The 12810-nt window shown below is 39.9% G+C and overlaps 1 protein-coding gene across 2 annotated transcripts in view; it reads right to left on the bottom strand.

Annotated features, from left to right (window-relative positions):
• SLC10A6 (solute carrier family 10 member 6) overlaps nucleotides 1-12810 on the bottom strand; it is a gene marked incomplete at both ends in the record, with an annotated part of 32004 nt that overhangs the window by 6083 nt on the left and 13111 nt on the right. The window contains 3 exons of one of the 2 annotated variants that reach the window (XM_082653481.1): nucleotides 6970-7091; nucleotides 8207-8364; nucleotides 10223-10398. In XM_082653481.1, the coding sequence (XP_082509607.1) occupies nucleotides 6970-7091; nucleotides 8207-8364; nucleotides 10223-10398 (456 nt within the window). Of the gene's footprint in view, nucleotides 1-6873; nucleotides 7092-8206; nucleotides 8365-10222; nucleotides 10399-12810 lie in introns of those variants that run through there. The other variant, XM_082653480.1, reaches the window with a different exon arrangement.

The raw sequence follows: 12810 nt of genomic DNA, 5'->3' as shown, positions 1-12810 counted from the left end.
GTGCTTTGTGACAGGCTGGAGGGGTGGGATAGGGAGGGTGGGAGGGAGGGAGACCCAAGAGGGAAGAGATATGGGAACATATGTATATGTATAACTGATTCACTTTGTTATAAAGCAGAAACTAACACACCATTGTAAAGCAATTATACCCCTATAAAGATGTTAAAAAAAATGGATTAAAGACCTAAATGTAAGGCCAGACACTATCAAACTCTTAGAGGACAATATAGGCAGAACACTCTATGACATAAATCACAGCAAGATCCTTTTTGACCCACCTCCTAGAGAAATGGAAATAAAAATAAACAAATGGGACCTAATGAAACTTCAAAGCTTTTGCACAGCAAAGGAAACCATAAACAACACCAAAAGACAACCCTCAGAATGGGAGAAAATATTTGCAAATGAAGCAACTGACAAAGGATTAATCTCCAAAATTTACAAGCAGCTCATGCAGCTCAATATCAAAAGAAAAACCCAATCCAAAAATGGGCAGAAGACCTAAATAGACATTTCTCCAAAGAAGATATACAGATTGCCAGCAAACACATGAAAGAATGCTCAACATCATTAATCATTAGAGAAATGCAAACCAAAACTACAATGAGATATCATCTCACACCAGTCAGAATGGCCATCATCAAAAAATCTAGAAACAATAAATGCTGGAGAGGGTGTGGAGAAAAGGGAACACTGTTGCATTGTTGGTGGGAATGTAAATTGATACAGCCACTATGGAAAACAGTATGGATTTTCCTTAAAAAACTAAAAATAGAAGTACCATACAACCCAGCAATCCCACTACTGGGCATATACCCTGAGAATACCATAATTCAAAAAGAGTCATGTACCAAAATGTTCATTGCAGCTCTATTTACAATAGCCAGGACATGGAAGCCACCTAAGTGTCCATCAACAGATGAATGGATAAAGAAGATGTGGCACATATATACAATGGAATATTACTCAGCCATAAAAAGAAACAAAATTGAGTTATTTGTAGTGAGGTGGATGGACCTAGAGTCTGTCATACAGAGTGAAGTAAGTCAGAAAGAGAAAAAGAAATACCGTATGCTAACACATATGTATGGAATCTAAGGGGGAAAAAAAAAGGTCATGAAGAACCTAGGGGCAAGACGGGAATAAAGACACACACCTACTAGAGAATGGACTTGAGGATATGGGGAGGGGAAAGGGTAAGCTGTGACAAAGTGAGAGAGCGGCATGGACATATATACAGTACCAAATGTAAAATAGATAGCTAGTGGGAAGCAGCCACATAGCACAGGGAGATCAGCTCTGTGCTTTGTGACCACCTAGAGGGGTGGGATAGGGAGGGTGGGAGGGAGGGAGATGCAAGAGGGAAGAGATATGGGAACATATGTATAGGTATAACTGATTCACTTTGTTATAAAGCAGAAACTAACACACCATTGTAAAGCAATTATACTCCAATAAAGATATTAAGAAAATTAAAAAAATAAAAATAAAGTCTATCTTGACTGATATAAGTATTGATACCCCAACTTTCTTTTGTTTTCTATTTGCATGCAATACCTTTTTCAGTCCCCTCGCTTTCAGTCTATGTGTGTCTTTTGATCTGAAGTGGGTCTCTTGTAGGCAGCATGTATATATGTCTTTTTTCTTTTTAAATCCATTCAGCCACTTTATGTCTTTTGATTGAAGCATTTAGTCCATTTATATTTAAAGTAATTATTAATAGGTGTATACTTACTGGCATTTTGTTCATTGTTTTCTGGTTGTTTTGAAACTCTTTTTTGTTCCTTTCTTCTTCTTTTGTTCTCTTCCCTTAGAATTTGATGATTATCTTTAATGTTTGGACTCCTTTATCTTTTTTGTGTGTGTATCTATTTTGGATTTTTTGTTTTGTCATTCATTACCATGAGGTTTAAATATAACAAGCTCTGTACACACATATATATATAAACATATATATACATATAAATTTAAGTTGATCTCAAGTTCAAATGCATTGTAACAGCCCTACATATTTGCTCCCTCTCCCCACATTTAATGTGTTTGACATCATATTTCACATCTTTTGGTTTTGTGTATCCCTTAACTAATTATTTTGGATATGGATGATTTTAATACTTTTGTCTTTTAACTTTCCTACTAGCTTTATAAGTAGTTGATCTACTACCTTTACTGTATATTTGCCTTTACCAATGAGATTTTTCCTTTTGTAATTTTCATATTTCTACTGTGGCCTTTTCTTTTCCACTTAGAGACATCTCTGTAACATTTCTTGTACAGCTGATTTAGTTGTGCTGAACTCTCTTAGCTTTTAAAACTTCTCTGTAAAACTCTTTCTCTCTCCTTCAAATCAGAATGATAGCCTTGCTGGGTAGGGTATTCTTGGTTGTAGGTTTTCTCCATCACTTTGAATATATCATGCCACTCCCTTCTGGCCTGCAGAGTGTCTACTAAAATGTCAGCTGACAGTCTTATGGGAATTTCCTTGTATATAACTAATTGCTTTTCCCTTGCTGTTTTTAAGATTCTCACTTTAATTTCTGTCATTTTACTTACAATGTGTCTTAATGTGGACCTCTTTAGGTTGATCTTGTTTGGGACTCTCTGTGATTCCTAAGCCTGAATGCCTGTTTTTTTCTTCCCAGTTTAGGGAAATTTTCAGCTATTATGTCTTCAAATATGTTCTCTGCGCCTTTCTCTCTCTCTCTCTTCCTCTGTGACCCCATAATGTGAATGTTAGCATGCTCGATGTTATCCTGGAGGTCTCTTAAACTGTTTTTTTGTTTGTTTGTTTTTCTTTTTCTTCTCAGCTTAAGTGATTTCCTCTGCTGTCTTCCAGTTCACTGATCCATTCTTTCATATCATCTAATCTACTGTTGATTCCTTCTAGTATTTTTTTTATTTCTGTTCTCGTACTCTTCAGCTCTGTTTGGTTCTTTATATTTTCTAGCTCTTTGTTAAACTTCTCACTGTGTTCATCCATTTTTCTCTTGAGTTTGTTGAGCATCTTTATGATCGTTACCTTAAACTTGATTGGGTACATTGCTTATCTCCACTTAGTTTTTCTGGGATTTTGTCTTGTTCCTCATTTGGAACATATTTCTTTGTCTCTCCATTTTGCCTCATTCTCTGTGTTTGTATGTATTTGTATGTATTAGGTAGGTTGGTTATGTTTCTCAATCTTAGAGAAGTGCCCTTTTGTCGAAGACATGCTATGGGTCTGAGCAGCACACTCCTCTCTGTTCACCAGAGCTATATGCTCTATGGGTTCCCCCTATGTTGGCTGCATGGGCCCTTTTTCTATGCCAGGGCTGACTACAGTGGGCACGCTGTTAGGCAAGGCTGGCGCTGGCCTGGTTGCCTGCCAGGCCCTGCCTAGTGCGGTGGCTGCTGGCCCACTGGTGGGCAGTGTTAGGTCCCAGTGTGGTTGGCTGCACAGCCTAGAGACTGCCAAAACCAGAGCCAGCCCGTTGGTAGACTGGACAGGGTCTCAGGGCAGCTGGCTGCAGAGCCCAGGGCATCGCAGGACTGGTTCCAACCCGCTAGTGGGCAGCATATCATCCTTTTTAAGAAAGGAAACTGAAGTTCAGGGGGATTATCACTTGCTCAACGTTGTCCAAATAACAGATTCAATTCTAGGACTCCCTGGCTTCAACACACAAGTCCTGAAGCGTCCTAGCTCTTTAAGTGGATCACAACAAGTAGCCCTGGCAAAGACCGTGTTCTTTACACTCTGCTACCTCAAATATCCACCTGGGTCTTTTCCAGACACAGAGCTGGACTCATTCTGCTTAACATTATTTCTCTGGCCCCCCCTTCTGAGCTTCATATAGGCCCTGCTTTTATGAATGCATGATTATTGAGATCAGTTAGAATACAATTTATTCAGTTAGAGCATTTGTTTAGTTACATTCTTCTTTTTAAAGATAATGTGTGGCCTCCTGGACAACTTGACTATTTCTAGTTCTTCTCAGTAACATGTTTACATACCATCTCTGGAAATGGCAGTCTTCCAATGTGACTACTTTCAAACCCTTACATTGATTTGTGTTGTTTCTGTCTTAATGGATGGCTTTTGGTAGACTTCTCTCCAGACCTGTCCTGATTGTGGTAAATACTGACCATGCAGTTAATACTTCAGAATGGAACACTGGAATTTACCACTTTATGTTAGGTGCCTATGTAGAGGAACAATTTAGAAATTCCTTTTTTGTGGATCCTTTAAAACTCACTCATGGTAATGCTTATTTTAGAACTGGGGCTCTCTGAACATATAAGTCTACTATGTTCACTGCAGCAGTTGAGAATTAACAATCATGTCACACATGTGTGTACTTCTTTTCCATATAAATATACTTGTGACACCCAATGGGGCTCTTTGTGTACTACCACAAAGATGTCCTTACTTGTGAAAATACCATAATAATCATTGTCATTATATATATAACCCACAAGTTCTTGAGTATACTTACAAAATAAAATTGTAAAGCACTAAATCTCAGACAATACACTTTCTCACACTCCAAAATTTACAAATAGAAAAAATGGAACCAAATGGAGTCCAACAAAAACACATTATATAGGAAGTTATGTGATGAAGGTGGCATTTCATATCTGTAGAGAAAAGATGAATCATTCAATGTATGATGTTAGGACAATTAAATTCTTAACACGCCATAGAGAAAAATAAATTCAAAATGGAATAAACATGTACATATTTAGTCCAAAGTTATAGAGAAATATATGGGACATATTTTTAATAATGTCAGAATAGAGAAGGAGGATGGGTTTTATCTACTGACAGTATACACAGCAGCTAATAAGTATGTGTATTAACCCCAAAAAAGAACTCCCTGAAAAGGGGCCAAATACATTCTCAAAGAGGGGTGGGTCCTTTTCCAATTCACAATCCACACAAAAGTATAAATAGTCTAACATTTGACAGATATTAAGGTCAAAAAACATTTTTTAAAAGACTAATAAAGTGGTATATATAAAAAATACAAAACTTCCGTACAGCAAAAGAAATTATACAAAAATAAAAAGACAAACGAGTAGGTAAAATGTTGACAAAACATAGAACAAAGGGTCACTGTCTGTTTCATCAGTTAAAAAGGAAAAACTGCAATAGAAAAGCAGGCAAGGGGACTTCCCTGGTAGCACAGTGGTTAAGAATCTGCCTGCCAATGCAGGGGACATGGGTTTGAGCCCTGGTCCGGGAAGATCCCACATGCCATGGAGCAACTAAGCCCATATGCCACAACTACTGAGCCTGCGCTCTAGAGCCACGAGCCACAACTACTGAGCCCACAAGCCACAACTACTGAAGCCCATGCGCCCTAGAGCCCGTGCTCTGCAACAAGAGAAGCCACCGCCATGAGAAGCTCGCACACCATAAGGAAGAGCAGCCCCTGCTCGCCGCAACTAGAGAAAGCCCGCACGCAGCAACGAAGACCCAAGGCAGCCAAAAAATTAACTAATTAATCAATCAAAGGCCATTTCTTTAAAAAAAAAAAAAAGCAGGCAAAGTACATGAACAAGCAAGCATCCATGAAAAATACTCTGCTTCACTTCATTGTATAATTTTAACAATGCAATAAATGAGGTATTTTCACAAAGCAGAATGATCATTCTTAAGACTGGTGTGACTGTGGAAAAACCAGACACTCTCAGGCACTGCTGAACAGTGTTGCCAGAGAGCTCACTGCCCAACATTTTAATGTGCCTGGTTGCACATTTTCAAGTCTAGAAAATGATCCTACAGAAACACTTGCATGAAGGCACAAGTGTCTGTAGCGGCACTGTAACACCAAGTTGAAAGCTATCTAAATGTCCATGACTAAGGGATGGTTAAATAAATTATAGACCTTTCATGCACTGGAATACTTCTGTAAAGCCACTGTTCTAAGGAATGAGGTAGGTCAACGTAGACTACCATGTAAAGATGCTCCACAATATTTCATGAAGTGACTTATGAAACAGTATATGTGGAATGATCTCAATGTTTTTTGGTTTGTTTTTTTTTTTTGCGGTACACGGGCCTCTCACTGCCGCGGCCTCTCCCGCCGCGGAGCACAAGCTCCGGACGCGCAGGCCCAGCGGCCAAGGCCCACAGGCCCAGCCGCTCCGCGGCATGGGGGGATCCTCCCGGACCGGGGCACAAACCCGCGTCCCCTGCATCGGCAGGCGGACTCCCAACCACTGCGCCACCAGGGAAGCCCTCAATGTTTTTAAAATGACATAATGCATAAATGTATATTAGAAGAATATACATTGTGTCTATCTCTAGGGAGTAAAAATATTAACTTCAAGTGTTCATTAAGTTCCCTCGAGGCTCGTGATTACATCTATAAATCTAAAAAGATTTTCAAGCCCTTAAAAAAAAACAATCATTTAAAAAAAAAAAAAACAATCATTTGAGAAAAGACCCCATTTTTATAAGAGCTGTATGCTTCCTCCCCAATGCCCCAAAGGACTTGCCCAAAGTCGAGAAGTCAAGTGGGTACAGACTCTGTCCTTGCCCTGCAGTATGAGGTGACATCTCCTCTACACAGAGTTCTAACTCTTGTGAGGTTAAAATTCACAGCTTGACGACTTCACATAACAATGGGGATCACTCTTCACTGTATGGGAAGACAAGAACACACAAAGTAGCTAATAAATCTGTTGTGTAAACCCCCAAAGAACCTGAAATAGGCAGAGCATATTCTCAAAAGGGGATCCTGTGACAAATCACAGTCCACACAGAAATATAAATATGTTGACATCTGACACGCAAACATTCCCATAAGCCCTGCCAACGAGATTCACTCATCAGCTCTGCACTGTCTTTACTGGACACTGAGGAAGACAGGGACCAGTCAAGCCAGCAAACCCCTACTTGGCACATGAGATCTGGCCAGTTGGCATGACAGCCCTGTGGAGATCCATGGGCCCTGATGGCCCAGGAGTTAGAGCAGCTTCTTCATTCACCTCCAGGAAAGCACTGGTCTCTTTGGGAGAAGTGGATTTCTTCTTAAAGCGGGCTTCTACCCTTAAAGCGGGGTTCTTTATTCTGTGTTTGATCTTCAGTGTCCTCTTGTACATCTTATATGCTAGGTGTTAAAACATACCAGTATTAAAAATCACTTTAGCAAAGACTATAATTTGGTGACATTGTGCACTTGTCAATACTTTGGGGGTTTGTTTGCTTTGGATCATATATGTATAAACACACAGGAAAAAGAAGGGGAAAAGAAAAAACTACAGAGCAAAATAATTCAGTGTATCAAGATGGCTATTTCTGTCTGGAATGGACCTATTGTGATTGAGACATTCATCAGGTGGCTGACAGCTTGTCTGTCCGTCTGTCCGTCTGTCCATCCATCCATCCAGTCAGTCAGCAACTCCTGTGGAGGGCTTAATATGGGTCAGGTGCCCCCCCGGGTGCTGGGAGGTAGCTAGGAATGGGCCAAGCATACTCCTTCCATTACAGTCTCACCATGAGAAGGAATTAGAACCTGGATTTAAGACCAGGAGTTTTATTCTGCTAGACTTTATCTTGTGGGAAAATTAAACCCCAAGTGTTCCTTATATTAATTGTCTGTAATCAGTATATAATCAGTTATATCAGTAATCATTGAGCCTTACGTTCTGTGACAATAAAAAATTTACAATGGCCAAGATTAAAATATACGTATGTTTGTGTACATATCTATCAATCTATATATTTTAAATTTACCTTCTGTGAACCTACATAATGACTGCCTGCAAAATGATGTGGTTTTGGCTGTAGGGATAGATAAGCATATATATTTTTAAATATCTGTATGTATTATATTTCATAGTTAAAAAACATTTCACAGACATTCAGCACAATTCTTAGTCACATAAGTACTGTGAAATAACATTTGGAAGACTTACAAGGCTCTTAATAAAACATGACAAATGTATTTTTGAGATAAATAATTGTTCATGGAGAGTTCTGATAGTGCATTGTTTTTGTGAAGATTGTTTATTATTATAAGCTCACTTTCACAGGTTTTTAAAAATATTTTTCTGTGAAACTTCCACTTGTGGCAAAAGATCTTGTTTATACATTTTATTTTCCAGAAATGTCAGGCTAAAAATGTATCATAAGGGCAGCACATGTATATTCAGATTGAAAAAGGAGTTAGTAAGCTGGGTGAACAATTTTCAGTCAAGTCCACTCAATGGGGGCTTTACCTACCTGCAACAATGAGAATCCCATCCAACAGCTGGAAGAGTCCATAGGCCAATGGGAAGCTAAGCATCTGGACTAATTGCTCGGCAGTGAAAGATAGGTGCAGCATGGTGATGCACATCTGAATATTCTGAGCTCCAGTTTCTAAGGAAATCGTCCTGCAACTACCAATGGAAAAATTTTACATACTAGCAATAAGGACTATTTTTAAATTTTACGTATAGCGATAAGTGCAAGCTATGAGCTGAGACCACTAAAAATGTTTATCCATTCAATAATTATTTGCTGAGTGCCTACTCTGTAGGTGGCCTCTTGAGAGGCACCTCTGAATAGGGCCCTATGAACCCTGCCCTGAGAATCTGGGTGAAAAGACAAGATATACACATAGAAACAGCACAAGACAAAGTATGATCGAAGGTCAGGGAAATGCTGTAGAAATTCAGAAAAGTGTCATAAATGGTTAGAGAAGGCTTCACAGAGGAAGGGTGAAACTAAAGAATGGAAAGAGTGAAAGAGGCATTTAATGTGGGGAAGTGATTGAAATTAAAGTTCTGGGGACACGTATGAGCTTGGCCTATTCAGTAAGCATTGCTTATGCTCTAAGCCAACCTGCAGGGAGTGGAGGATTGAAGGAGATGAGAATGGAAAGTTGAGTCAGACACAAAACAGTATAAACACTTGAAAATAAACATAAAAACCCTACATGAAAACAAAATGTCTAAAACGGTTTCTTTGGTGAAATGGTTTAGTAATAAGTTTTTTCTACTTTCTCCTTTTCTATATTTTATTCATTTTCTAATTACAAAAAAAAAGAAAAGAACAGAAGAGAAAAGAAAAATAAACCTCACTTGAAAAAGAAAAAGCAGGGGGGAGAAGAAGGAAAACCTAGGCAGGACCTTGGAGGCTGGGTTAGGCAGTTTCATCTTCTCCAATTTATTGAATACAAAGGGCATCTTGAGGCTTTTACAGATGGCAGAAGAGAGGAAAGAGACGTTTGATAAACTGGCTTCTCTTTGCAGACTGGACTGGGATGTGGAGGTAACAAGGGTGTGGAATGTGGGAGTGAAAATATCGTCACTAGTACAGGGCAAATTCAGTGGCTCTTATTTTATTTCTAGTCACCATGTTGCACACTACAGTTTCTCCAGACCACCCTCACTTCTTGCAGAGCCCTGTCCATAACCTGACAAGATTAAGTGACACAGCTGAACCTCACACCTGGACCATTCACAAGGCAAATGCAGCATCTCAGTCCTGATCTTTCTCAAGCCATCAGGTGTAGAAAAAACAGGATTGCTGACTACACTTTGCCATAGGAATACCTTCTCTCCAGATCCAATTATATTTCAACTCCTCAACAGTCCGTGTTCCTAATTACAGTCGTCCCTCTGTATCTGCAGGTTCTATATCCACGGATTCAACCAACCTCGGATCAAAAATATTTGGGAAAAGAAAAATTCTACAAGGTTCCAAAAAGCAAAACTTAAATTTGCCATGCAGGCAACTATTTATATAGCATTACATTAGGTATTATAAGTAATCTAGAGATGATTTAAAGTATATGGAGGATGTACGTAGGTTATATGCAAATACTATGCCATTTTATAATAGGGAGTTGAGCATCCTTGGATTCTGGTATCTGCAGGGGGCTCTGGAACCAATGCCCTGCGGATATGACTGTACTGACCTAAGGCCCAAATCTTAAGTCCACCACATTCTGGCTCTATGACCTTGGTCAGGTTACTTAAGCTCCCTGAAGGGTTTGCTCATCTGTAGAATGTAGAATGAGATACCCAGAGTATCTGCCCCTCAGACTTGTAGGAAGAAGGAAATGAGATACCCTTGGCAGAGCCTCACCAAGTATTTGGTTACCACCCTAAATGTTCCCCAAGTGGACAACACCACCCACCTTGTATGTCAAAACTCTTTGTGCTTCCAGACATAGCCAGGCAGCAAAGACTGTCAATGGCAGTGTGTTTAATTTGTCCTCCTTATAAAAGTTTATGGATAATTTAACTGTACCTCTGCCAAGATTGGTGGGTAAGAAGTGCCAGGAGAAAGCCTGTGACATGGCCAATCAAAGGAAAGATGAAGCTGATGGTCAGAAGAATGATATCTGAATTCCAAGATCCTTTCGCCAGCACCACACCAGCAACTGCAACCACCAAAAGGAGGACCCCACCAACAATGGCTCCAACCTAAGGCAAACCAATAAAAGAGGCACAGGTAAACATCACAGTCTTTTTGCAAAGTCCATCACTCCTCCAAAAGCCTTGGAACCTAGAAGGTTTTAGAACAAAGAGAGGACTTAGAGACCACCAAATCCAATCTCATTTTACAGAGAAGAAACCTGAGGTCCAAAGTGGTCAAGTGACTTGACTGAGCTAGATTTGATGAAGCTCAACACAAATCTAAGTCTTCTTATTTCATGATCAGTAACTTTTCCTCTCAAGTGGAGGATTCTGCCAGAAGGATTGGGTAGTGGAGTTTTTCGTGGATAGGACAAATTTGTGAAATAAGTGAAAATTCTGATAATAAGCATCCAACACCTCTATACACAACCTTGCAGGCCCCGCACTGGTAACCTCTTGCCTGAGATCTGCCCTGCCTGACCATCCACCACTCTCTCCCTACCACCCCTTCAACCACCAATGACTTCTTGACTGCTCTGCTCCCTGTTCTTCTCTCCTTCAAATGAAATTTACCCATTCTTCATTAGACAACCTGAGCTAATATTAATGTCAAATGAGATACTATTGAAGATACTGATATCTTCTCCCAAATGAATACTGTCTCTTGCTTTTGTTGTTTAATAGAAACAAAAGAAAAGATCAACAAAAATTTTTCCCAGTGGTCAGAGTTTTAAACCAGATAAAGAGGAAGCAAGACCCAGAATATGTGGGGGAAAGTCAGGATCTTGGCAAGCTCCCATTCACATCATGTAAACAGCAAACTATGTGCCCAGTTCAGCATCAACCTTGATTTGAAGTGATTCAGGGTGTGGAGAAAGACGGTCATGAGGAACCGAAACAAAATAAAAACAACCCAATGTACCAAAGATGTGTTCTGGGATCATTTTTACTGCTCAAATACAGGGAAAGACTGGGCCTCTGCCTAATGGGAAGATGCTGGAACTCTGATTGTAAAAATCCTCGGTCAACTTTCTACCATATTATTAAATATTTTCTGCCACAGCACCTCTGGAATAGCCAAATGGTTTTTTTTTGTTGGTTTTTTTTTTGTTTGTTTGTTTTATTTGGGCTGGGCTCAGCTGGGTAGTTCTTTGCGGGGGGGGGGGTATTTATTTATTTATTTTTGGCTGTGTTGGGTCTTTGTTGCTGCGAGTTGGCTTTTCTCTAGTTGCAGTGAGCAGGGGCTACTCTTCGTTGCAGTGCACGGTCTCCTCATTGCGGTGACTTCTCTTGTCACGGAGCACGGGCTCTAGGTGCACGGGCTTCAGTAGTTATCACATGTGGGCTCAGTAGTTGTGGTGCACGGGCTTAGTTGCTCCGCGGCATGTGGGATCTTCCCAGACCAGGGCTCGAACCCGTGTCCCCTGCACTGGCAGGAGGATTCTTAACCACTGCGCCACCAGGGAAGTCCAGCCAAATGGTTTTTAATTTGCTCTTTACAGACATACAGAAAATGTATCTGATTTCTCCACTGACACTGATGGTCTAGTAGAGGATCTGGAAACATCAAAATCATTATTTTTTTGTTAGATGCCCTTTTAAGAAAGTACTCCAAGATAGAGTACTTGAAAAGTAAGAGGTTCCCATGATCATACTCTCTCCTCCTGTTTTGTAAACAAAATTATAACCACACGCTGCCACACTGGAAATTTTCTCCTACTGAAATAACAGTAAAGTCATCATGTGCAATCCGGATGCACAGCATCTAAGCCCTCCTCCAGCTCCCTGTGTCCAGCTAATTTGTCTGCTTGTCAACCCCTCTTCTCGTTCTCCATCTCATCGGAGGACTAGAGGGAGTTGTTCAGTCTTGTGCCAAACTGGGGAAGTAGCATCCATTCGTGCAGGCAAATGGAGTGGCATGTTCTGTCAGGTAGAGCCAAACATCAAGAGCTTAAACTGAACCAAACCATAAACCCCAAACTAAAATGAACTGACATTTATTTGCCAAACCTCCAATCAGCTCCAAACGTCTTTTTTTACAAATGCAAAAAATAACTAAAACATTTTTTAAATCTTCATGAAAGCAGTATATAATAAAAGTATATATCTTCTAAAACAATACATAATCAGAAAAATGGACAACACCCTAGGAGATGGACACCATTGTTGAGAACACCTCCTCTCAAGCCACATAACTTTTTTTTTCCATCTTTAAAAACCTCTTTTATTTATTTATTTTTTTTAACATCTTTATTGGAGGATAATTGCTTTACAATGGTGTGTTAGTTGCTGCTGTATAACAAAGTGAATCAGCTATACATATACATATATCCCCCTATCTCCTCCCTCTTGCGTCTCTATCCCACCCCTCTAGGGTGGTCACAAAGCACCGAGCTGATCTCCCTGTCCTGTGTAAGCCACATAATTTTAAAAGCCATTTAACAAGGACATTGGCTTGTTTCCCCAGCAGCCAAAAGA

Source organism: Grampus griseus (assembly GCF_964374135.1).
Source record: "Grampus griseus genome assembly, chromosome: 4".
Lineage (NCBI taxonomy): Eukaryota > Metazoa > Chordata > Mammalia > Artiodactyla > Delphinidae > Grampus > Grampus griseus.
Note: the sequence above shows the minus strand (reverse complement) of the source record. Positions and strands in the feature narration are given on the sequence as shown.